The sequence below is a fragment of the Cornus florida genome, unplaced genomic scaffold (genome assembly GCF_030987335.1).
Source record: "Cornus florida cultivar Cherokee Brave unplaced genomic scaffold, ASM3098733v1 CherokeeBrave_3.0.0_Hap2_Chr06, whole genome shotgun sequence".
NCBI lineage: Eukaryota > Viridiplantae > Streptophyta > Magnoliopsida > Cornales > Cornaceae > Cornus > Cornus florida.
The window spans coordinates 96,099,304-96,125,126 of NW_026775576.1; the positions used below are offsets into that span (position 1 = coordinate 96,099,304).

Consider the following 25,823-nt stretch of genomic DNA (forward strand, 5'->3'; position numbering starts at 1 on the left):
TCTTTAAATAATTAAATTTATTTTTAACCCAAAGTCTTCTAAGAAATCTATTCACACATGGAACAGATTTTAATTATTTTAACTCATAAAATACGGGTTTGACCCACTTTTAATTATTTTAATTTTAAACAAGTATTTATATATTATTGGGCCATATCACTTAAGTGGGACAAATTTTACCTACATAAAACAGATTCAAGTATTGTCCATATCAGTATTTTAATTTTAAACAAGTATCTATATATTGCTGAACCGTATCACTTAAGTTTGGACAAATTTTATCTCTATAGAATAGATCCAAGTATTGTCCATATCTTATTTCCACAAAAAACGAAGTGTGATGCTATTAAATTCAAGATAAAAGATTCAACAATACCTTCATTAAAATTTTTGATATGACTTTCCTTTTTTTTTTTTTTTTTTTTTTGCCGATGTCGGCTTCTAAGTGTATGTAACCAACTGTTGATGGTTTGTTTGATGATATAAAAATTATGAATTTGATTTCACATTATTTACCTTAAAACAGTAATTTAATTTGGCAGCTCGACATTAGTTGATTTGGAAAATGAGATGTCACTTTAATGGTGATAATTGAATATTTTTTTCAAGAATATCATTTGCACGTCAACTTTCTAATTTGGTCATGTGTTAAAAAGCTCGAGGAATGATGGTGCCACGTCATTAAGGATTAGAGATTGTGCAAAAGTGAAGTTTGTGTTCAAACAATGAGTTTGAATTTGAAACAAGCAAAACGCCCTCCACAAACAAAATATGAAATTTTTACTCCTACTTGAATCAAATTCTTTTACTGATTCCCTTGTACAAGGATTCTATTACTTATAAAATAAAGTTTGACACAACACTTCAAAAAAAATAATCAAAAAAATTCTTTATTTTGACGAGCAATAATAAAAAAGAAATAGAGGACCCAAAAAAAGGTTCCTTATTGAATAAATTCTCTCTTGTGAAAGAAAAATTCAAGTGCAGTGCAATTTTAGAAGACAAGAGTGCCAATATTGTCTCCCTAATACAAATTTAAACATATTAGGAAACACCAAGGGCATTGTGCTACACACACACGCCATCCAAAACCTATATAATCTGTACCCCTGCCTCACATGTCTCGTGTTTACACATATATACACTTCTGCTTACCCATAAAGCAGCTTATTCACCTTTTTTTTTTTTCTTTTTTTTTTTTCACTCATACACCGCCTCTTAAGAAATTGTTTGCACCCAAGATTTATTCAAATATTAGACCTGATACTTTAGAAGGCACCAGAGCCAACTTCTTACACACTCGAGCATCGCAACTTATTTAGTATTACTTAAAAGAACATCGCCAAAACATTCACTGCTGGGCCCGCAAGACCTGCAGATATGATAAATTTGATAGATAAAGCACTTCTAACTATATCACAAGCAAAGAAAATCCAAAGGGGGTGGTGGTTATTTTATTAATAGTGAATGTGGGGTTTACCGGAAACAGCTTATTGTAGGACTCAACAAGCTCCTTGGGATCAGTTTTTGTTTGCTTGTAAGCATCAATCTTATTCATCTCCTGCACAGCGATCCATCCATGGGTCACAAACATTGTTATTAAGTACCAACAATCTTTGTTAGCATAGGAACCGCATTCACTAACAGTACTATATATGCTCACAAAAAGTGTATTAAAAAGGCATATTCCCGGGCACACAATGATACAACCTTCAGCTTTCATGAGAGGGTAGATGGAAGAAATCAAGAGACAATTTGATAAATTTTTGGCACGGCCTAGGATTCTGTAAGTTGATGGGATGGAGAGGCATTTGACATGCTACGCGATGAGCTTTTCCAATAATGGCCAGAAAAGGGAAGGAGGGAAGCTCTCCGTTCCTAGTTCTGCTATAGTTTGATTTCAAATTCCGGAATAAAAATATAACAGGATTTTTAACACACCTCGATCCATGTCGCCAGTTTAGGCCTGCCTGCAGTTATGTCATACTTCCACACATCTTGCAAGAACACATGAAACCTTTCGATAAACGGGGCATAGGCTATGTCCACCTGAAGATCACAAATTTTACTCGTGAATCATACAAGAATCATCAACCACCACATGAATGCACGCATTGATCTGCATGTGCCAAAACAAGCTCTCTTTATCCGTTTCTATATTAAGAGCCAAATGTGTCGAACAACATTATCTTTCTCTGTATTAAGAAATAATATGTATCATTCAATTTTCGCATGAAAAAAAAAAAAATGGATTTTTAATTGGTTGACAAGAGCACTCGCAAGCACAACATTGTCAAGAGAGTGATAAAAACATGCATGAAAAAAAAGGTCATCACATACCTCTTATTCAAAAGAAAAAAGAGTGCAGGTCACATACCAGACTGAATTGGCCAAGGAAGAAAGGTCCATCATCAAATTTTTGAAGAGCAGTTTCAGTGTAATCAAAATTTGGACCTGACACAGGTTACACCGTCTCGTTAAGTTTGTATACAGAAGTATTATCATTTCTTCAACGGTAGATCCCATAACTTGGCAATTCTAAATTCTTACCGACTTCTTTCACTGGCTCGTCTCCTTTAATTAATGACGCATACACCTCCTTCGTGAATGTATCAGTGTGGGATAACAACTCTTCAGCAAACTTCTGTTTAGCAGCATCCTTCAACATTTTACATCATTACTTGTGTTAATTTTCTTTTTTCCCTTTTTTTTTTTTTTTCGGGGTGAGGGGAAGAAGTGATAGAGAGATCAAAATGACTAACAAATATTTGAATCTTACTTCGGGTAGAAGTGCAGGCCCTTCAAAGTTACTGTTGACATATTTGATCAAATCTAGACTCTCTCCAATGATTTTGCCATTGTGTTCCAACGATGGAACCTAAAAAATATAAAATTAAATAATGAACAAGAATGGCTACGTTTATTAGCTATTGAGAATGATGTCCGGAAGAGGTCAATGATGCCTAAAAGATGGTGTTCCAAGGAGGAGGAGGAAATATTAAATTATTATATGCCATACCTACATTATATTATATTATATGTAAATATTAAATTATAATTAATTTATAAAACTATAATACATTATATATTTTATTATATGTAAAATATATTCATTTTAACATTTTTGATTCATTATAAAATAGTATATGTTATATATTATATATCACATAATAAATGTATTCATGATGCATATACATGTATTTATGTACACAATTGCTGAGAGTTTTTGTCTTATTATATCTTATTTTGTACTTATGTATTGGGTATGATTAGGATTTGTGATTTTAAATTAAAAATTGAATTTTATTATCATGTTTGTGAAATAGTTGAATTGCATACATTGACCATATTTTATGTTTTTCTGGTACTAATGGAAAAATTAAAAATTAAAAAATATTGGGTACATCTTATATCAAATATGTATTATTAAACATTGTTATTGTTTTTTTGCTTTCAAAATTGTGGCAACAAAAGTGTTAATAAAAGAAAAGCAAAATCATGTTTCTGCTTTCCTTAGACGGCAAAAAACAGATAACGAAAATGTTACTAAGCACACCCTTATGTTCACCATCTAGAATTAATTCCTTTTTTTTTTACCAATCACTTTATGCACACTTAAATAATTGTTTGGGCTATCAATATGTTTTGCCAATAAATATAAGACATTGAAAAATATAAAAACCATGAAATGTAAGGAACGTCGGACAGAAGCATATTGTGTTAGAGAGGTAGTATTACCTTATTTGCAGGGTACACTTTCTCTTTGTACCAATCAGGTCTGTTTGGAAGGTCAAGTCCGACCAATTTGATTTTGTCTTGTAATCCCTGCATGTGATTTGAAGCAAATTAAATTAATTAAACAATCCCATTTGGTACCAATTCGATTAACAATATAAAGGAAACTCCAAGAAAAATAACTTTTAATATAACAATTCCATTTTGTAACAAGTTGATTAAGGAACAGAGTAATGAAAAAGAAGAAAAAGAAACCTTATAGTTACGGATGATCCACACGCGTTGTGCAAATGGGCATTTGTAACAGGTGTACAACCTTTGAAAGAAAATTAAACTAATTTTGAATTTTTGATGGTGAGATTAATTATGTAAAAATATAAACCAAATTCTTGAAGCATACCAAATTTGTGAAAAACCCAATTCAATAATGATCAAGAAAATAGAGAAAGAGAGAATGAACCTTGTAGTTCCATCAAAGAGGGGAGGTTGTTCAGAAGTAGAATTCAGTGGAGTGGGAAGAACCTCTTGCACGCTCCTGTAAAATCAAAAGTACAAATACAATCAAACTATATAAATATATATAATATACATACATACATGATCATATAGAGGCAGACATACATAAACGGATATGTATGTGTGTGTATATATATATATTTAGAATACAAAAATATGAGAACCTACGGTGTGGCCATTACTACTGTTGTAGAGAATTTGAATAGTTGATTGTGTGTTTTCAAGTGGGGATCGAAGGTTTTTATAGTGAATTCGTGAGAAGTTACCAAATAATCAGGTGATGATGTCGATGTCGACGTTGATCCATATGCATATATACACCCCCTTCTACTTGTCATCTTGCTAAAATAGCCTCTCATTGTCTCACACCCTCCTCCATAATTTTCTTATACCTCCACAACAATCAACCAATTCCTCTTTTTTATTATATGAAAAACAACTCATTCACCCCAAAAAAATAAAAAAGAATCTACTAACAATCAGCACAATTTAACAAAATATCTGGTTTAAAATACTGAAGTAAGCCCTGCTCTGTTTTGTTTGCATACATCTACTTCCTTCTTGTTTGTGGAGAAACCTGATGCCGTCTGTTGGTTTGATTTGTTTTTGTAGCCTCTTTTGTCCCCTAGACTCTTCCATATAATTTTCTATTTATATTTAACATAAATTTAATATTTTATTATATGAATAGATGACAAAATGTGAAATAAGGGCAAAACCGACAACGTCAATCACTTCTCATTTCCATCAATTTTACCCCTTTTTTGAAAAGACAGCAGGGTTAAGGGCTCCATTTTCCTTTCCTCTCTCAAGTCTCTTTCCCTCCTAACTCCACCAATACAACACCCTCTTGTGATTTTCCTTCTTGCTCTCTTGGTTTGTACCTTACTTTATTTTCTCAATTTTTAAAATTTGAAGTCAATAGTAGTAGACGGCATGGGAATTGAATTTTCAAATAGACTACAAATTTCTAAGCCTCCATAGAAAAATATATTTATATATAGAAATAAAAACATATAATCCATAACGGACCCATAATTTTATTTTTATTTTTATTTTTTGGGTGGCCTAGCTAGTAACTACAAAGATACAATTAAAAATAATATCTTCATACTAATAATTATCCAGAACAAACTAATCATGAATAAATATAATTCCCAAATAAAAAATTTTGAAATAATAAAATATGATACAGATTCTTCAGTGACCCCTGTGCTTGAAAAAATTCATCATCTAATCAGACTTCTTCATTACACTCAACAATACGCCAGCACCAAGTGTTGTAGCTACGAAACCAAGAGAAACCTCAGTAGATACATGGTAACCTGCGGGAGGAGTTGAGAAATGCGAAGTTATTCTTCTATCTAATTATAAGGATAAAGGAAATAAGTTGATTGCATTCAGAAAAATACCCACCAAAGAAATCTAGGATCATCTTGAACCCAATAAAGCCCAAAACAACACCAATGGAGGGCTGTTCAAGAAAAGCAAGATTATTATTATAAATCCACACAATAATTATGAAAATGACATGGCAAGTATCAGAAAATATCAATTTGTGTTGTTTGCAGATATCAGAAATTGCATCCCAATTTGTAATTAGATTAAGGATCAAGCACTCCCTTTCATGAAGCAGTGTCTTTATGGGGTAAAAGGAAATAAGATGACAAACTTTATGTTGTTTCAGTACTGTGGTAAATTTCAGACACACGGGGAATGGTTTCCTTGAAGTTCTTACACAAGGTTAGCATGAATAGCTTCTACTTTTCCTGGTTAACTAACACAAAGCTCTTATGAAAATAAAGATGCATGATGGCCTTGTATGCCGAGACTCAGAAGTACAGTACCCAGCATAATTGTGAGCAAGTATCATAAATTCAGGTAGAGCAATTCAAACCCTTACCTGTAAGTACTCCAACTCGGACATACTTCCAGAAATGAGCGTGTATAGTGACCTTAAACCTACATTAGAAAGAAATATGGCCAATTAACAGTCTTCAATGAAAAAAACATAAATATGTTACTAAAGGATTAGACATCATTTTGTGATGAGAAAGCCTTGGTGATTTAATCAAGACATGTAACTTAATAGAAGAAGAAGCGGACTGTAAATTGCAAATATTTCATAATTAAGCAAACAAAATCTGACTGCAGCTCAAACACTGAGAGCCAAATATACGGCCTTTATCATTATAAAGAAAGTTGCAGTGGTGAAAGCCTGGACTGCCAAAAATGAGAAAGCAGGTTTGACATCGAGGACAGTTACTTTGTGCAAATAATGCTAAAAGTTATGTCTCCACCCAGACTGCCCTCCCAGAACCCTTGATTAATGGGGAATCATACAAGTATTGCTTACCAATGCACATTTGCTAATTAAAATAGGAAAGAGAAAGTGACATATGGCAGGATTTGAATCAACTCTATTTTTACGTCAACAATTATATGCCAGAATTATATTAGATCCTCCGAGAACAGCTAGAAATCAAAGTGCTGACATAGAATAGAGAATAAGATTTACCTAAGATGGCAAAGAGATTAGATGTGAAAACTATGAATGGATCTCGGGTAACACCAAAAACTGCTGGTATGGAGTCAACCTATATAAACGAGCATCACAATTATCATTACATATTAACTAGCAAAACCCTGAACCTTCATATATATATATATATGCCTGAAGTGAAGAAGGGATAAAGGAAACCCACAGCAAATGCAATATCACTGAGCTCAATAACAGCTACTGTGAGAAGTAAAGGTGTAGCCTGCCCAAAATGTTCGACGCCTGTTAGAAATCAAGTAAAAATTGATTTAACAAAGTCATTACCTTCAAATATCTATGATATAAAAGATGCCATGTGATGATTAAGAGAAAGTTTGAACCCTCTTTATGCAGTTAAAAAACCTATAAAATTAAGGATGCTAAATCTTTGATGCAGTAGTATCATCAGTGGAGAGTATCATGATTAACTAAAATCATCAGCGGAGAGTATCATGATTAACTAAAAAAAAGAACTCAAAAGGACTTACTTTCCAGACACCATCCTGAAATGTTATGAATCGATCTCCCTCATAGTTAGCTGCACCATCAAGAAAGAAAATTAGAGGATTAGGATTTTGGACCAGAAATACATAGTCTAGTGCAAAGTGAATAGTTAACTTGTACCACTAAAAAGCACCTTTATTTTAATTATGCCAAGAACTAATCATAATTAGTAGTAACAGGCTTTTACCACGTGTTTTATTTTTTATTTTTTAAGAAAAGAAAACTAAAAAAGAAAGAAAAGTAAAGCAGTTCCAAATTCCAGATTGCTGCCCCACTTACGTGATCCTATGAATGTGGTTTTAGGTTCTACTCTGGGAGTAGGAGATAAATGTCTAGGTTACAGGAAGCAGTATATAGATTTATCAAGAAATTCACCAGTCATAAGTCCCTCTAACAGTGAAAAAGCTCTTTATGAGTCTCTTTTAATATTATCATTACCCTAAAAAAGAGATTTTCAAATTGAAGCTATCTTGCTGTACCAAGAATCTAAGAGACTAAGACCAAAAAACTAGTCACAAAACCCAAATTTTTTTGTTAAACTACAAATGTCTTCCTTAAGCCCAAATTAGTAAGCCTTCCCAAAAATTGCCACTGTATCACCAGGATCATTATAACACTTTCACTACATGGTGGATAAATAATAAAAATATCAATACAACACCAATTATGAAAAGAAAAATAAATAAATAAATAATAAAAATAAAAAATTCAATACAAAATTAAAATTCATTATCACTTTTTCTTAATTTATTCTTTTTTCTTTTTCTTTTTCTTTTTCTTTTTCTTTTTTCTAAGGGGTAGGGAAGGCTTGAACACTGGCACACCCGCTCGGGGAGCTGGGTGCTCTACCAACTAGGGCATTGGGTAATGCCCGATTTATTCTATGTTTAACATGAGTTAGTAACTTCCATGGGATGGCCTTCTAAAATTTATGATACATATAAAGCTTCAAACTACTAAAAATAAGATATAAACATTCTTAATTTCTTATGCACCAATTATCACTAAGTTGTGTCCACATTAATTTGATCTGTCCATTTAACCACAAATCCAAACAAGTTTAAAATAATATATATAGCTCTAACAAATGGCAAGCTTAACAATAAGCCATAATCCTTGGAAGTAGCAGAAAATAAATAAATGAATAAATTATTAAATTAAATAGTAGCAATAAAGAAATTTAGTGCCTTGGAACATGAAGAAAAGAGAAGCTAGAATAGTCAATAACTGAAAAAGACCATAACTAAAACAAACGCATAATAAGAAGAAGAAAAAAACACGTAATGAAAGCATAATGTTGAAATTGATAAAGAGAACCAGCAGGACGAAAAAGATAAAAAAAAGATTTACCTACAATGGATATATTCTTTATCTGTATGGCCCAAAGGATATGTAGGTTCATCAAGGATGGAATAAAAAATTCTTATTGGAGAGATCAAAACAACTAAGACATGCTTGTCTTGGCGAGGTTAATGTTAATTCCTACACTTGAATAATCTATGATACTCTTAATTATGTCTGTGAACCCACTTAGAACTACTTAGAACTACATTCTCTTCACATGGGCTCTCTCTTGTTCATCCTTCTTTTCCCTCTTCCACTCATCCTTGTGGGGTGCCACGAAGGAGATTGGGGTTGAAAAAGGGAGTGGTGGCTTCAGTTTCTAAATGTCTATCCCTGGTTTTTGAGGGAGAGCCGGAGCTTGAATGTGAGAATCGGCATGGTGAAGGCAGCGGTAACGGGTTTTGCTCCTCTCGGCCATGTGATTTTAGTAGCGAGGGAGTTACTGTTTGCGTGGGAAGAGATGTGAAAATAAAGCTGGATGATGTGTCAGCCAATGTTTTCTGAAGGAGCTGCGGGATCATTTGGCCTTGAAGGGTTTGCAGTGTAATTCAAGGGACTCTGTGATTGATGAGGAGGCAGTGTCGCCGTTGACTTGCTGTTGCCCTTCCTTTTTCTGATGGTTGGGAGGAGCTAAAGGCTCCTCTTTTAGTGGGGATTTGGGTTTGGTTCAGTGGGAAGGGGGTGACTCAGATTTTGACTTGTTTGTCCCTTTGGCTATTGTTGGACCAGAGGGGAAGTGTTTGAAGGACTCAGCTGCTGGTGTGGGTAAGGAGAGTTTGGAAGAAGAGTGGTTGAGAGAGAAGGGTGGGGAGGTGGGTGCCCTTTTGGTAGTGTCTTTTGAAGGTAGGATGGATGAGGCAATGAAATTGTTTAATGAAGTTCTTAATGCTCAGCTTTTGGATAGGGTGGATAGATGGGATGGGTTTCAGGCTGGGGTCGGGGAGAGGGAGGTGCGGAGTCCAATTGATGTTGTTACTTATGAGAGGAGGAATAGGAGGTCCAGGGAGAGGGACAGTGGAAGGAGGAGTGGGAGTGCTATTTCATCTGTTTCCTTATGAAGCTATGAATTTTATCATGGAACGTCCGGGGTCTCAATGACTCGGAGAGAAGAAAAGTTGTGAATTCGGTGATTTGTAAAGGGGGTGGACATGTTGTGTGTTTGCAAGAAACTAAGATTGCATCCATGATGGACTTGATTGTGCGAAGCATTTTTTTTTTTTTTTTTTTTTTTTTTTTTGGGGGGGGGGGGGGTTATTCTTATAATGTGGGATAACAGTTGGGTTTCTTTGGGGGACTTTTAGGTGGGGCTTTTCTCTGCTTCTTGCGTTCTCTCTTTTTTGGAGGACGGTTTTCGTTGGGTTTTCTCTGGTGTTTATGGCCCTACAGAGGATAGTGTTTGACAGTTGCTTTGGGAGGAGTTGGGAGAGATCCGAAGGAGATGGGCATTGCTTTGGTGTATTGGAGGGGACTTCAATGTTGTCCGTTCTCCTTTTGAGGTTGAAGGGGGGAAGATGGACGTTTGACATGGAGTCATTCTCGGAGTTCATTGATGTGTCAATGTTGATTGATTTGCCTTCGGTGGGTGGCCCCTTTACTTGGTCTAGTGGTTGTTCTCCTCCTTGTGTCGAGCGAATGGGAGGAGAAGTTCTTGGATGTTGTTCAGGCCACCTTAGCTTGTTCAGGCCACCTTAGCTCGCCCCTTATCTTATCATGTTCCATTGATGTTGGATTACGATGGGTTGCATAGTAGAAGATCCCCTTTCAAATTTGAGAATATGTGGCTTCGAGCTGAGAGCTTTCTGGAGGGAGTTCGATCCTAGTGGGAGGGGTATAGTGTGAGTGGCTCCCCTAGTCATTCTCTCGCATGTAAGCTGCATCTGTTGAAGAATGATCTTAAGGTTTAGAATAAAGAGGTTTTCGGTAATCTGGTTTGGCAGAAGAATCGGGTTTTTTCAAAGATTGCTGACATTGATCGGATGGAGGGTCAGGGCATTTTGTCAGATTCCTTGAGACTTAGGAGGGTGGAGTGTCAGGTGGAGTTTGCTGAGATTGCTGTTATGGAGGAGATTTCGTGGAGGCAGAAGTCTAAAGCTCTGTGGCTTAAGGAGGGGGACAATAACACAAAAAAATTCATAGACTTGCCAATGCCCATAGAAGGGGCAATCATATTGGGAGGATCCAGGTGGATGGGGTGTTGCTTTGTAAGGCGGAGGAGATTTGTAAGGGTATTGCAGATTACTATTCGTTGTTGTTCACTGAATCTGCTTGGAGGCCTTTGCTTGCAGGGCTTCATTTTGATTCTATTTCGGGTGAGGAGTGCTCTGTTTTGGAGGAGCCTTTTTTTGAAGAGGAAATTTTGTGAGCAGTGAAGAGCTATAACAGGGATAAAGCCCCAAGTCCAGATGGTTTCTCTATGAGATTTCTTTCGGAGTGCTAGGAGGTGGTCCGAGAGGAGGTGATAGGCACTTTTCACGCTTTCCATGCTCAGGGTTCTTTTGAGAAGAGTTTGAATGCCACGTTTATTGCTCTTATTTCGAAAAAGGGAGGGGGGGATGTTAGGGATTTTCGCCCTACTAACTTGGTGGGGTGCTTCTACAAGTTGATTGCTAAAGTCTTGGCTTCTAGGTTGAGGAAGGTTTTGGATGGTGTCATTTCTAACTCTCAGAATGCTTTTGTGGGAGGTCGTCAGATTTTGGATTCAGTTCTTATTGCTGGTGAATGTGTGGACTCCAAATTGAGTGGTGGGATTCCGGGTGTTTTGTGCAAGTTAGACATCGAGAAGGCATACGATCATGTGAGCTGGAGCTTTCTCCTTTACTTGATGGAAAGGATGGGATTTGGGGAGCGTTGGAGGAGATGAATTTTGTTTTGTATCTCTAGTGCTCATTTCTCAGTCCTTAGTAGATTGATTAAGAGGGCGGTTGAGTTGGGTTTTTTGAGAGGCTTTCGGGTGGGCAGGGATGCTGCCAGTTAGTTGGAGATCTCCCACTTGATGTTTGCTGATGATACCTTGGTGCTCTGTGATGCTGATGCGTCTAAGTCTAGGAAGCACGGACACTCCAAAATGGGCGAAGAATCCGTGTCCGATACATGTCAGATACCGACACGTGTCGGACACACAAAAAAACGTGTCTGGAATTTTTTATTTTTTTTTTAATTTTCGGCCATGGCACAGACACTCGGCGGACACGAGTCCGACATGCCAGGGGTGTGTGTCCGATACGCGTGTCTTAATTTCGGAGATCTAAAAGATAATTTTTAAAAGAAAATTGGGTTAAAGTATAAATATGTGAAGTTATTTAACAACTTTTACTCACTTATGTGGTCAGTACATAATAATTTTAAACTTGTAAGGTTAATATGCAATTTTAGATAGGTCCGGTCCTTCTTTGTGCGCCTCTCTGGTTTTCATGGTATCACCTTCCCGTGGAAGACGGTGTGACTTTCTACGGCGCCTCTTAGGGTGACTTTTTTTGTGTGGACTGCAGCTTGGAGTAAGATTCTGACTTTAGACAATTTGAGGAAGAGAAGACATATCATTGTTAATTGGTGTTGTCTTTGCAAGTGTTATGGGGAGTTCGTGGATCACCTTCTGCTGCATAGTCCTATTGCCTATAATTGTTGGAGTCTTATATTTGATTTGTTTGGCATCTGTTGGGTCATGCCTCGAACTTCTCGGGAGTTGCTGGATATCTGGAGGGGCCAATGGGTGGGGATTCAGGCTAGAGACTTCTGAAGGGTGACCCCATTTTGCGTTTGGTGAAGCCTTTGGAAAGAGCAGAATAGAAGATCTTTTGATCGGAAGGAATCCTCCATTGGAGCGCTGAAATTTTCTATTATTTGTACCCTTTTTTGTTAGGGTTGGGGGAGAGTTTTTTCTTCTATTGAGGATATTGTGGACTTTTTGGGCTCTTTAAGTTCATAGGTTTCGGTTTTTTGTGTATAGCTTGGGACGCGTTCCCCTTTTGAACGTTTTCTAATACATTTTACTTATCAAAAAAAAAAATTGCAATTTTAGACAAAACAAATAGATATTTAAGGCCAGTCATTACACTATTACAGCAGATGAGTTATGATTTGTGTATTTTTTTCATTATGAGGTTGATGAAAAATAATAACACTCAGTAATTTTTAAAGTACTACATCATATATATATATATATATATATATATATATATATACACTATTCGCCGTGTCCATGCCGTGTCCTAATTTTTTTGGATTTGCCGTGTCGCCGTGTCCGTGTCGTATCCGTGTCCCGTATCCGTGCTCTTTAGGTCTCAGTTGAGATATCTGAGATGCATCTTGGTCTAGTTCCAAGTTATCTCTGGGTTAAAGGTGAATGTTGGAAAAAGTGTTTTTGTGCCGATTGGAGAGGTTCCTGAGATTTAGAGGTTTGCCCAGATTCTTGGATGCCGCACTGGCTCCTTTCCCATTTCTTACTTAGGGTTACCCCTGGGTGCTCCTTCAAGGTGTGCGGGGAGCTGGGATCCGGTTGTGGATAGATTTGAGAGGAGGTTGGCGGGTTGGAAGAAGCAGTATCTCTCTAAGGGGGGTCAGGTCACACTGATTAAGAGCACCCTTTCTTGCCTCCCCACTTATTTCATATCTCTCTCTTTCAGATTCCTTCCTCTGTGGCTGAGAGGATTGAGAGATTGCAGCGCAATTTCTTTTTTTTTTTGGGTTGGGGGGGGAGGGGAGGAGTTCAAGTTTCACTTGGTTCGTTGGGAGCAAGTGTGTTGTCCAGTTCAGAGAGGTGGCTTAGGGATTAGGAGGTTGTTACCTTTCAATACGGCTCTCTTTGGGAAATGGCTTTAGAGGTTTGGGGTGGAGAGGCGTTAGCTCTGGAGGAGGGTTATTGCGCACAAATTTGGGGAGAGCGGTGGAGGGTGGAGTTCTCTTGTGGTGCGTGGTCCTAGGGGGGTGAGGGTTTGGACTGAAATTCGAAAGGGGTGGGATGATTTCTGCAAACAAGTTCGTTTTCAGATCAGGGATGGTAGGAGGATCAGATTTTGGGAGGATCTTTGGTGTGGGGAGCTTCCTCTTGCGCTCGCTTTCCCACGGCTCTACAGGATTGCTTCCCATAGGCAAGCTTTGGTGGTTGACTGTTATCATCCTGATAACGGGAGATTGACTTGGGATGTTTAGTTTAGGAGGCATTTTCAGGACTAGGAAATTGAGGAGGCCACCCATTTTTTGGAGTTATTATACCGTCAGACGATTACAGCCGGGGATTCTAATTGTTGGCTTTGGAATCCTAACCCTCAGGGTCGCTTCGAGGTGAGGTCCTTCTTCAGGTGTCTTACGGTTGGCTCTGGAGGCCATTTCCCTTGGAAGTCTATTTGGCGCTCCAAGGCTCCCCTCAAGGTGACCTTCTTTGCTTGGACCTCTGTCTTGGGTAGGATTTTAACCCAGAATAATTTGAGGAGGAGGAATTAGGTGGTGGTTTATCGATGTTATTTGTGCCTCCATAATGAGGAGTCCGTTGATCTCCTTCTACTTCATTGCAACACGACTAGGGGCTGCTGGGAGTTAATGCTTGGGTTGTTTGGGATCCCGTGGGTTATGCCTAGATTCTCTAGAGGGTTGATTGAGGCTTGGAGAGGATTTTCTGTGGGGGCTCTCATTCGGGACGCTTGGAGGGTTACGCCTCTTTGTATTTGGTGGTGCATTTGGCTTGAGAGAAATCAGAGATATTTCAATAGACAGGAAAAGCCTATCTCTATGGTTAAGTTCTCTATTATTTCCACCCTTTTTTGTTGGGTTTCAAGGAAAGATTTTAGATCTTTAGAGGAGATTGTTGTTTTTTTGGCCTCTTTGAAGGCTTGAGACGTTTTTGGCCTTGTGTTTGTCCCTGGGATTCGCTCTCCTTTTGAGCGTTTTTTTAATAAATTTTACTTATCCAAAAAAAAAAAAGATTCAAGCCAGAGCAGAGTAAAGATCACTTCAAAGCTTTTGTTTTGTATAACAGACTGGAAAAATCATAGCTGCTTTATTTGAATTTAGGAATTCCAAATTATCAAACCAACCATAACAAAGTTGAATAAAAGCAATTAACAACTCAGAGTGCCCTTATAGAAAGGGAAAAGTAAAGAGAGAGAACATTACAGGTAACAGGGATAAATTTCCGGCATGTCTTTACTATAAAGTTGTCGGATAGATCAGTATCTTCTTCTTCACCAGTAAACAGCTATAATAAGATTGATTAAAATAAATCTCATGAACCAAGCAGCACAAAATAAAACCCCTTCAAGCATTACAATACACAAGGATAGCAAAATGTTTGTCAAGGCTATGAACAACAAAATAATGTCACAAAAAGATTAATGAAAACAACAAAGATGAAAATTGGAATATCTCATAAATTGTGAATTCTTTCTTATTTTGTCATTTATAAGTGGGTTCAATCTCTGGCAGAGACATAAAGCCCAGTCTACAGTGAGCCAGTAACCAACATAATTTAATTATCTACAGTCAAATACTTTGAAAAAGCAGAATGAGGGTGCTATAGATATCTGAATTCTTTCAATAAAAATACACGTGATCAACTAATCGATTTCTGCATCGGCATGATGCCACACACCATCATGGCACAAAATGACGGATGTCAGTTATTTTCAAGTAAAATGATAAGCTTGTTATATAGTGGAATGACATTAGTAGCTACATTATAAATGTACAAACATGAATATTGGTGTTCAACGTGTATATTAGGTGTCAAAGTGAAGAAATTCAACCCACTTACCAAAAAGAAACATTCATATCGGGTGTTAAAAAACAACACCAGAAGACTAATATGTTAATTAACTATGAAGAAATAGAAAACTGTTCATTTTTTAAATATATATATATATATATATTCTTGTAGGTGATGTTTGTGGGTCTTTGCTTTTATGCAGCGTTTTGTAGGAGAGATGGAAAAATGGAGGAAAGAGATAGGAGGAAGGAGGGAAGAGACATCCCTAGAGAAGGGAGGGAAGGAGGCGACCCTTTCCTTTGTTTGGTAGAAGGAGGTTTACCAATTTAAACCTCTATGGCATTTCAACAAAGTAATTTAGTAGATAATTCATTATTGTAGGGCAAAAGTGATAATTCATATTTATGCAACAGTTATTTCTTGTTTGTTTAGTTATTTCCTTCCAACCGCACAAAGCATTAGTTTATTTTTTGGTAGGTGACAATTGTTGTTTCTTAAAGAACACACTACTGAAACAAAGCAACCAAAATGTAAGGGCCTGTTTGGAAGCCCAAATCTGATATTGTTTTGATGTTTTGGTTTTGTATTTTGGGCCAATATCATGTTTGGAGTGGGTTGATGTGGTATTGAATAGTGTCAAAACATTACCAGATTTGGGCCAAATCCCATATCACCAATTTGGTGATATTGGGTGTTTTCGCCACTGTAGCGGAGATATCAGCCCAAACTGATATCAATAACAAGTATCAAAATACTGTAGCAGCCATAACAGGTATATAATATCGCAAATCAGAAAACCCTCATTTTTCAGCCTCATTTTCTCTCTCTTCGCGCAGCTCCTTGGAGGCGATTTCATGGGCGAAATACAATGTAGCTAAACCAAAGCCACACAATCTCTCCTTCTATCCTTCACAAACCTTAACTCCATACACAACCTCCTCCACCACCGATCTGGCAGATCTGACGAGCTCCTCCACCAGCGAGAACAACCAGTTCTTTTACTTTCCCTAAAGCCGATCTCTTCCACCACCGACATCCACCAGCGAGAAGAACCTGCTCATCATTTTTCTCTCACAACCAGGTAATATTCACCCATCTTCGTCATTTTTAAGCTAGGGTTTGTTAACAATTTCTTTTCAAGGTCAAATCTTTTCAATTTTAGTTGAATCTTGAGGGTTTAATTTTTAGGTCAAATCTTTTCAATTTTAGTTGAATCTTGAGGGTTCCATTCTTCAATTGTTTTGCTTGTTCTACAGATTTTGTACTAGTTTCTTCTCGAGGGTTGAATTTGTTTATAGCAGAACACTTTTTAGGTGGCCAAAATTAGGAAATTTATAAATTTTTAAGCTAGTTGTTGAATTTGTTTATAGCAGAACACTAGTGTATTAACTGTGAGGAAATTTATAGACATGCCAAGGAAGAGACCGAAGGGTTGAAGCGCCCATCCAATTGAAGCAGAATTCCTAAATTTAGGTGTCAACAACAATTTGTAGCAATCTAAGTAATTGTTTTCATGCAAAGACTTTTGTAGCAAAAAGGAGACCATTTTGCAATGAAATTATATATGTTGCAAATTGTAAATTATATATTTCAAATTACTTTGGCTCTCTAAAATATCTTCTGAGGATTGATGTGTGTGTGTTTTTTCAGGTTCTAAAGTAGTAGTGATGGGTCAACAGAAGCTTGGTAGAGTAAGAATGCCCAAACAGGAGGATTGAGGAATATGGATGGAGCAACAGCAGCAGCATAACATACACATGGATCATCCCAAACAGGAGGATTGAGGGTTACCATTATTATGTATAACTCTTGTTAGTATGTAGTGTCACTATTAATTCTTGCAATTGGCTTGTTATTACCTCTGTATTGAAAAATTAGGTTGTAGTCGTAGCAGTGATTGTGTAGATAATTCATGTTTTTCTTGCATCCCTGTTGGAAGTTATTCTGGTTTGTACATATCATAATTCTTGCGTTGGACGGATATTCATTTTTGATATAATGTCCATTTGTGTGTATTTGCCCAAGAATGAGGATGTGAATGTGAAAAACTATTACAGGAACTTGTTTAATCTTCAGTTTTAAAACTTAAATCATTGATAAGAAGAGATTGTTTTTACAGAGAGTGGAGGAAATTCACTATTCTCATTGTAGTAGCAGTTTGGTCTTTGGCGAATAATCACCACTACAAATGCAAACCACAATTTTCATTCACGCACTTGGAAGGAATGGAATGCAAGCCAAAAGAAAAAGATAAATGGAGTGCAAAGATCTCCTCTCATTGAAAGATTATTACAAAGTTAGACTTATCAAAAAAAAAGATTATTACAAAGTTAGAATTGTAATTTGGTTGCCACTAATCATGTTTGTGCCTCGTAAAGATCCCACATGATCTTATTTATACATGTAAATTTATTCATAAATTTTTTTTCCAACTCTTAATGGAGTGTTTTTTTTTTTTTTTAACAAATTATCTCAAATCATAAAAAAGGACTATTACATGTGAACTTATAATTGTATTAATATATATTTAATTATTCAAAATAAAAACAAAACAGTTTTTACCAAACAGGTATCCTATTATTGATTTAGAATTCGCATGACATTACCAAACGCGCTTTCATATTTTTGTTATCGAATTATCAAAAACAAAACAGTCGTTACCAAACATGGTTACGATTTCTACTAAAAATACACCAATACCAAAACGATTGTTTTCATATCATACCACACCATAACGCCTATTTGATATCGCGATCCAAACGGGCCCTAAGTTAGCAGTTTAGATGTTTAATCTTTAAGTTCCAAGTGAGAGAAAATTTCAGAAGCTAACTTTACTTGAGTTTATAAATAAGCATTCTTTTATGAAGGAATTACAAAATCATAGATTAGCTTGTCCAGGCAGTACGGTGTTCTGTTAATTGAAGGAAAAAGAATGTTATAACAGGGCCAAACATAAATAGGTAGGAATCTCTCAGGTACAGAAATGAATAATAAAAGTTCATTAGTACACATACCTTTTACAAATTTTCTAGGTATATTAAGTCATTAAATATTGCTTATTGCTTAAATTAAAAATCACGAACAAATCATTTATCTAAAAATAAAAAAATTAAAACTCGGAGGAAATTAAAACATTATATGTGGGTCCCTGACGAGCCATGTGAATTGTTGATAGCGACATAAGGCAAGACATCTCCTGGATAAAACATGTGTCAACCCCTCTAGCACTACACATGTCAACTACTCCTAAGACACATGCACGGGGAAATTGAAACACCTTAGCCTTGACTCTATCAACTCGAGGAAGTCCTCAAGTCCTTTTATTGGCACTTAAGTGTCTCTGAAACTCAAGTCCTTTTATTGCCATGTGGGGGCCCTCATTCAGGATGCTTGGAGGGCTACGCCTCTCTGTGTGTGGTGGTGTTTATGGCTTGAGAGGAATAGGAGATATTTTGATGGGAAAGAGATGTCGATTTCTATGCTTAAGTTCTCTATTCTTTCCAATCTTTTTTGTTGGGTTTCAGGGAGAAATCATAGATCTTTAGAGGAGATTGTCGATTTTCTGGCCTCTCTGAAGGCTTAGTGGCCTTTTGTGGGCTTGTGTATTTCTTTTGGGTTCCGCTCCCCTTCTAAGCGCTTTTATACAAAAAAAAAAAAAAAAAAAAAAAAAGGAATTCCCTGAAACTTGCCTGGTCCAAAAAGGTACTCAAGGAGCTCCTGGACAGCAATTGCTTGTAATCTCCACATTCATGGTGTACAGTCTCTTCAATTGATATGAACCAAACAACTGTGACGATTACTGCGTCATGTTGTGATCATAGCGGTAATAGTTTGAGTTTGCTGTACATCAAGACCCCGGTGATCATGATGCAAAGGCCGGTGACTATAACATCTCCAACAGCACGAAACTGTAATTCTCTTTGCAATACTTGGGTTTTCTTATCTTGGTTAAGTTTAGGACAACTCAAGGTGGGATCCCAAGTCACCCTAGTAATATGTCTCACAGGAACCCAACCCTGAGGCACAACACACACACACACTTAGATGAGTATAATGTCGCAGGTTGCAGCTTGACCAAGCTATTGAGAATGACACATGATGCATAAAGAGCATCCAAAAGACAAATGCTAATGGCCCTGACATATGCACACTTGTATATAGTAGATCCTTTCTAATTATAAGATAACTATTAACTTCTGAGAATCACTCTAGGCAAGTCCTATGTCATGCTGTCTCACACTATTTCTAGACAGTGACTCATCTGTGGTCCTTCTTGATAGTCTCCACTCCTCCTTCAAAATAGTCTGCCTCAACTTCCACCTATCAGTCCTGCTTATTAATTTGAGAGAGTAACCTCCCTTACTCAAACCCGATACAAAAAACAAAATCGAATCACTAGTTACCAAGTAATGTGATCTAATCAAATAAGCTAGTTAATACTCAATAAAGTGATTAGATAGTCTTCTCTAGATAACATGATCTTGAATTTCGAAGGCTACAGTTTTGTTTTAATTTTACCTCTCTGGCTATATAGCATTTTCAAGCATGAAAACTAATTTTAAACTCAAGATGTCATTCTGCTGTGGGACTCATCTGCACTACCAATGAGAAATTGCATTATAGAACTTCAGAAGTTAAAGGTTCCCCTATCCTAATTGCTTAATGCTTATACTGTTACAACCTTTTTTTTATTTCTTCATATACTTCTATAGTTCTATCTAAATGTTGTTCAAAAATGGATGCCTTTACTAATCTATGTATCATGGATGCTTTAGAGAAAAACACTCATAATATAATTCAAATTGGTTTTGTTGCTTAAGCAGACAATGGTTGTATTTGCTACAATTCAAGTGTTGTACTAGAACACAACAATTTTGTATCAGTTGCAAAATTGATCAGCAACTAGGTTGGCCTTTCAATTTTTTGCATCTCAATTAAACTAGGATGGCCTTTCAATTTTTTGCATCTCAATTAATCACATCATCAGGTGATCGCCAAGTTTTGACATTAGCTGAGATGCACAATAACAATCATTGAATATGGACTATAACTTTCAACGCAACTTCTCATTTGCAGGAATGTGCTTTAAGTATTCTTTATAACATAATCCATCAAGAAAGACAACAAAAGCAGAGTCATTGCATGACCAGTAGTTAACATTCATTTAGAAGAGAAATTGCACCTTGAATGACGAATATAGAAGTATTGCAGCAAGTAATAGGTTTACTGCCTCGAACCTCTAAATAGCAAAAAGACAAAAGATTCAGAAAGGAACAAACAAATTGAGGAAATTTAAGTATAAAACGGAAAAAAGTAAAACAGAATAGGACATGAATCATAAATATCCCTTTTAGATTTGCTATTTTATGGGGAAAACACTCTTTTTGTGATCCATGAGTTTGAAGCCCTCGTCATTTTCCTTACCCAATAACCATTTCTCATATATATGGACATTTCTGTGTTTTTGTACGTGCATGAATGCATGTATATTGTATATATGTATGTAAATCAAATTGGTAACTAACCTGAAGGGTGGCTGTACCAAGAAGTATCAATGATAATCGAAAGATTATTGCACCAGCAATACCGTATGAAAGCACCCGATTCTATATCCCAACATAAAAGCAACAACCATCAACAAACTTTTGACATCAAATAACAGCACTAATGTTTTGATATTTAACAGAGAGAGAGAAGGATTTGAATGTTGCATGATAATCTAATTAATTAGTATGAAAGTGTGATAATACACCTGATACGCCATTGGCACTTTGAAGTACTTGAATATCAAAACGAAGACAAATAGATTGTCCACTGACAAACTCTGCTCCAGTAAGTACCTAACATATAATTAAAGGCCATCATGATGGAAATTGGCCTAAGTCAAAACATGAAACTTAGGTTGAGTAGGCAGAAACATAGCATAATATACACTCCAAAATGTAAAATCAACTACGGAACAGAAGATAAAAAATTTAAAATGTTAAAATTAAAGGTTTTAACTCAAACTTGAGATAACTCGAAGGATTAAGCTATGCCTCTCGAGTCTCAACCATACTCCCCCCTTCACAATTGTGGCAAGGCACCCATTAATAGAGGGGCAAGAAGAGGGATAATGCATTTTTTGAACCTTCTTGTTGTCTTAAGGGTGAGACCATGGCGCCATCCAGTCAAAGAACCATGAAGGCATATAAAAAGGGGGAATGATATTCGCACTCTGCTTTTTCAAAGAATAAGATATGACATAATTGTCCTTCAAAAACACCATCGCACTTTTAAAAAAATAAGAGATAACATAATTAACCTTCAAAAACATTGTCACGCTCCACAATTATTCCAAAAGGTATTCTAACACTACACTTTTTAGGTGTAGAACTGAAAATGACTAAACAAACAAAGAAACAAGAATGGAGGCTTCAATTGCAAAAACCAAAATAATCATATCATTTACAAGCTACATAAGATTTTCTCACTTGGATCTCAAAAGGAATGAAGATCAGTTAGTGGCTAATGCAGAGAACTCTACAGAGAAAAACAAAAAAACAAAAACAAAAACAAGAAAAACAAAAAACATAAGCTTTCTCCAGTGTTGTTATTTTCCATATTCAAGTTGTATGAGCCTTGTTAATCCAAACTTGATATTCATCTCCAAAAGTGATGCATGACATGGTATGTTAAGAAAAATACATATTAACAGAATTTTGCAACTAATCTTAACAAGTTGTGCTGCTTGCTCCAAAATAACTTGCACAAAAGGTCCCGACACCTACCAATATAGCCTTATGACAAACACGCTTAACAATAATTCAAGGAAGGTCATTCAAACTCAAAAATTAAGGAGTGCCTGGGCCATCAATTGAAATTCAGAGTTCCTTAAACCAGGCAAACTCAAAATGGTGAGTGCCACATACAACAACACAATTTTCAGGGGTGCACTCTAGCACTGAGCTAATAGGCCATCGTGCAAGCCTCCCACTGACGCAGCTATGCCAAAAATGGGAGAAACCCCATTCCTCTCTTTCCTGTTTTTCACCCTCATTCTAATTTGGATTTGGAGATAGTCCGAAATGCAGCAATATCCTTAGATTAGACATTACAAAATTAAATTTCTTTATTATCTATCAATTTCTATCACCCGTGGTAATTGAAATTTCATTTATTGCAAAGAAGTCGGTTATATTATCTCATGAAACCTTGAAGCAGGTCTAAAGATTTTTGACAAAGAAAGAAAGAAAGAAAGAAAGAAGCTGTAAAGAGAATCTTCTTTTCTTTCCCTTTTTTTCTTGCCATGAAATACAAGACCCTCTCAAGTGTAATTTGTGTGTGTATACAGTATATATATATGTTTTTCTGATTTAGGATTCATGCTCCATACCCAGCAAAAAACTCAGATGCTTTGTCAAATCCATCTTTGAAACCCAAACCAATACCAAATGCCACCGCAGTGCATACCTAAAACAATAAACAATTTCATTGACTTCAGTTGGGGGTATTATAAAACCAACAATCTAATACAAATAAATATAATCTGGGAGACTAGGAGGTCCTTACGCATAAGGCAACGGTTCTAACAGAGGATGTATAACTTTTAGGCGCATGATCTTTTTCTTCTAGATCACCAACATAAGATGTAGCGTTCGAAGTCTCAAAATTGCTAATGCCATCATATGCTTGAGAAGTAGATGTCTCTCCTTCTGAAGATTCATTTAAGTAACACATTATATTCAAAAAGACTGCAGCAATCCATATAATTTCTAAAACATTTTGGTACATAATGTAGGATATGATGCATATTCCGCAAAATAATTACAACATTTGATATTAACATAATGCAAAAAAATATTGGTTTTGAAGCATTGCTCTAGTAAACCGCTAGAGCAATTACTACAGCAAACATGTTCACCACAGCGTTACAGAAAGCTCATGTCCTAAGTTATGATTAAATTACACCGTAAATATAAATCATTCTTGACGTAACTCAGAAACATAAATCATTTCTTGCTTTGCAAACCAATTTTTTCTTCCATCTTGGTTCACAATAACATTGTAACCGAAATATACCTAATATTCATCAAATGGACTCCAAAATTATAATTCAGCGCCTTATCCATGTAATTTCAATTCTTTTCGATTAGCAGAGTCATTTCATGTATTGTTCATGTACAATGACTTTTACAAAATTATCACCTGAGTTAGATAACTCTTCCTCTTGTTCAGTTCCTCTGGAACAGGCAATTGGTGTACAATGGGCTCGTCGAACTGCAACTCCAATTAAACAAATGCATGTAAATGTATGCGTGCATATATACATATATTTATATAAATATGAGACAGAAGGGGGTGGGAAAATACCTGCATATAATGAAAGAATGTGATGCTGGTGGTGAGAAAATTGAAACCTAGACCACTTGAGAGCTTGAAATGGCGGTGAGGTTTGTGAAACCCTAAGCAAGGATGAATCGAATTTCAGAGGAACTTGAACGCCGTTATGGATGAAAGAAGTTAGTCCCATACTTCAGTGTATATATATTTATATGTGTGTTAGAGAGAGAGAGGGGCTTGTAAATTCAAAAGAAATTGATACAAAGAAAGGCGTCCATAGAGTTTTCACTCTCTCGGCTGATAGATATCTTATCCGTAAAGACTACAGTCCAACGTCCGGCGAAGTCAAATTTTTCTGTCTAGAGATGGATTTGTCTTTTTGTCTAGTTGGTCCCACCCAAGTTCCCACTTGTGAAGGGTCCTATTGTCGTTTCAAAAATAGGTTACATTTTTGGTGAATAAAAAATTAAACAAATAATACGAGGAAAAAAAATTTAGGGACTTTTACAGTAAAGTGGTCTTAGTGTAAGTATATTACCAATAGTCAACGTTTTTACATATTTATAAATACATGAACTAAGTTTTATTTTAACCCTTTATTAAGCTAAATTTATATTTTCACCCCTAGGAGTTTACTTTATACACAATTTACCCAAAGAACAACTTATTCAAGTCTTAGAATTTTAGAACAACTTATTCAAGTCTTAGAATTTTGTCAAACAGCACTTAGGAATTGCTACATAACGCTAGAATTAGGAGACACAACACGTAATCTACAAAGAAGAATTGAAGAACTTAGATCTATAATTCTATTAATACAAAATATTTTAGAAGTTAGACGGCAACAATTTTAGTTTATGAATAGACTTGACTTTAATAATTTAGATACTTTTATAAAACGATTAAAAGAAAATCTAGATTATATTAAAGAACAAGTAGTACAAAATTCTAATCCAAATAATTTAGATAATAAGATAGTATTAGTCGCCATTAAAGATATTAATAGTGATATAAAAAATATTACTGAAAATCAAAAAATAATCATAGACTATTTAAAATCCCTTAAAACCGATATCCAAAGGTTATTACAATAATTTTATGAGCACCAGTAGTCCTAATTATTTAACTGCGTTAGCTGAACTTTACAAAATTGATAAAAGAACCCGTAGGTTTTATAAGCTTTAAAACAGACATACAATCAACTAATATACATATTAGACAAAATAGCTTTTTAATTCAGTTATTACTCCAGTTATCAGATAAAATTAATAAACTTGAAGAGAAATTAGAAGTGATACAAGAAAGTATTCTCAGAGAATTTTCTAAAGAATTATCTGAATTATCAGAAAAGATAAAAGAAATAAAATTGTCAGCTAATAACCAGTCCTCTCCTACAACAGCCAAGCATGTAAATTTACTACAACCTCAACCTCATAAGCAAATACCACAATGGCCATTATCCTTAGAAAAGCCAAAGAAATAATGAGAGTAGAAGATTTATATGATAATGAACATGATGCTAAAAAATATATAGAACAAGGAATGAAGAAGGTAAAAAATAAAGTAAATATTTATTCTAATAATTTATTAGATTTTCAGATAAAGATATATAATCATTTTAGCGAAAGAAAAATAAGTGCAGTTAACAATCAAGTTATTTTAGACCTTATAACACCCGAAGCATGCCAATAATTAAATGATAATGCGTTTAGGCGTCATAATGATAGGATTAGTAAGATTAAACAGAGCGAAAACCGGAACTAAAGCACTTGCTTATATTTATGATGACCGATGGAATAACCATCAACAAGTACAAATAGCCAGCGCCGAAATAGACTTAGCCGACAATGCCACAATAGTAGGATGTATTCCCAATTACATGATGACTACTAGAGAATTCAGTGAACATATTACAATAGCTATATCTACAAAATGATATAATATGACAGGATAATTTGAAAATCTATTAGTTAATACTTTATTTATGGGAAAGGCAGTTAATTAGTATAACTTAAAATTTAAAGCCCAATTTAGTGAAATAGTTAAACCTTTTAGTAGCAAATATGTCCAGATGATAGAAGTTAGAAAAGTAAGCAGTATTACCGATGAAGGAACATAATGAAAATTACCTAAACTTACTACTACACCTAAAAAGATTCCCGAAAA

At 35.7% G+C, this 25,823-nt stretch overlaps 2 protein-coding genes across 2 annotated transcripts; both read right to left on the reverse strand.

Moving 5' to 3' along the window:
* Positions 1–400: 400 nt before the first annotated feature.
* LOC132314646 (glutathione S-transferase L3-like) lies at positions 401–4,430 on the reverse strand. The gene is made up of 10 exons (XM_059813482.1): positions 4,420–4,430; positions 4,196–4,270; positions 3,991–4,051; positions 3,739–3,825; positions 2,780–2,878; positions 2,551–2,659; positions 2,378–2,454; positions 1,942–2,049; positions 1,481–1,561; positions 401–1,372 (listed from the first exon to the last, which is right to left on the reverse strand). The coding sequence occupies exons 1-10, from the start codon at positions 4,428–4,430 to the stop codon at positions 1,352–1,354; spliced, it is 729 nt and encodes a 242-aa protein (XP_059669465.1). The 3' UTR covers positions 401–1,351.
* Positions 4,431–5,339: 909 nt separating this feature from the next.
* LOC132313104 (thylakoid membrane protein TERC, chloroplastic) lies at positions 5,340–23,978 on the reverse strand. Its single transcript, XM_059811763.1, has 14 exons — positions 23,688–23,978; positions 23,523–23,594; positions 22,887–23,029; positions 22,711–22,787; positions 21,088–21,175; positions 20,861–20,941; positions 20,518–20,574; positions 14,747–14,828; positions 7,279–7,328; positions 6,957–7,013; positions 6,770–6,848; positions 6,155–6,213; positions 5,668–5,725; positions 5,340–5,576 (listed from the first exon to the last, which is right to left on the reverse strand). Exons 1-14 carry the CDS (start codon positions 23,845–23,847, stop codon positions 5,485–5,487), a joined length of 1,155 nt encoding a protein of 384 aa, XP_059667746.1. The 5' UTR covers positions 23,848–23,978; the 3' UTR covers positions 5,340–5,484.
* Between the last annotated feature and the right edge of the window lie 1,845 nt (positions 23,979–25,823).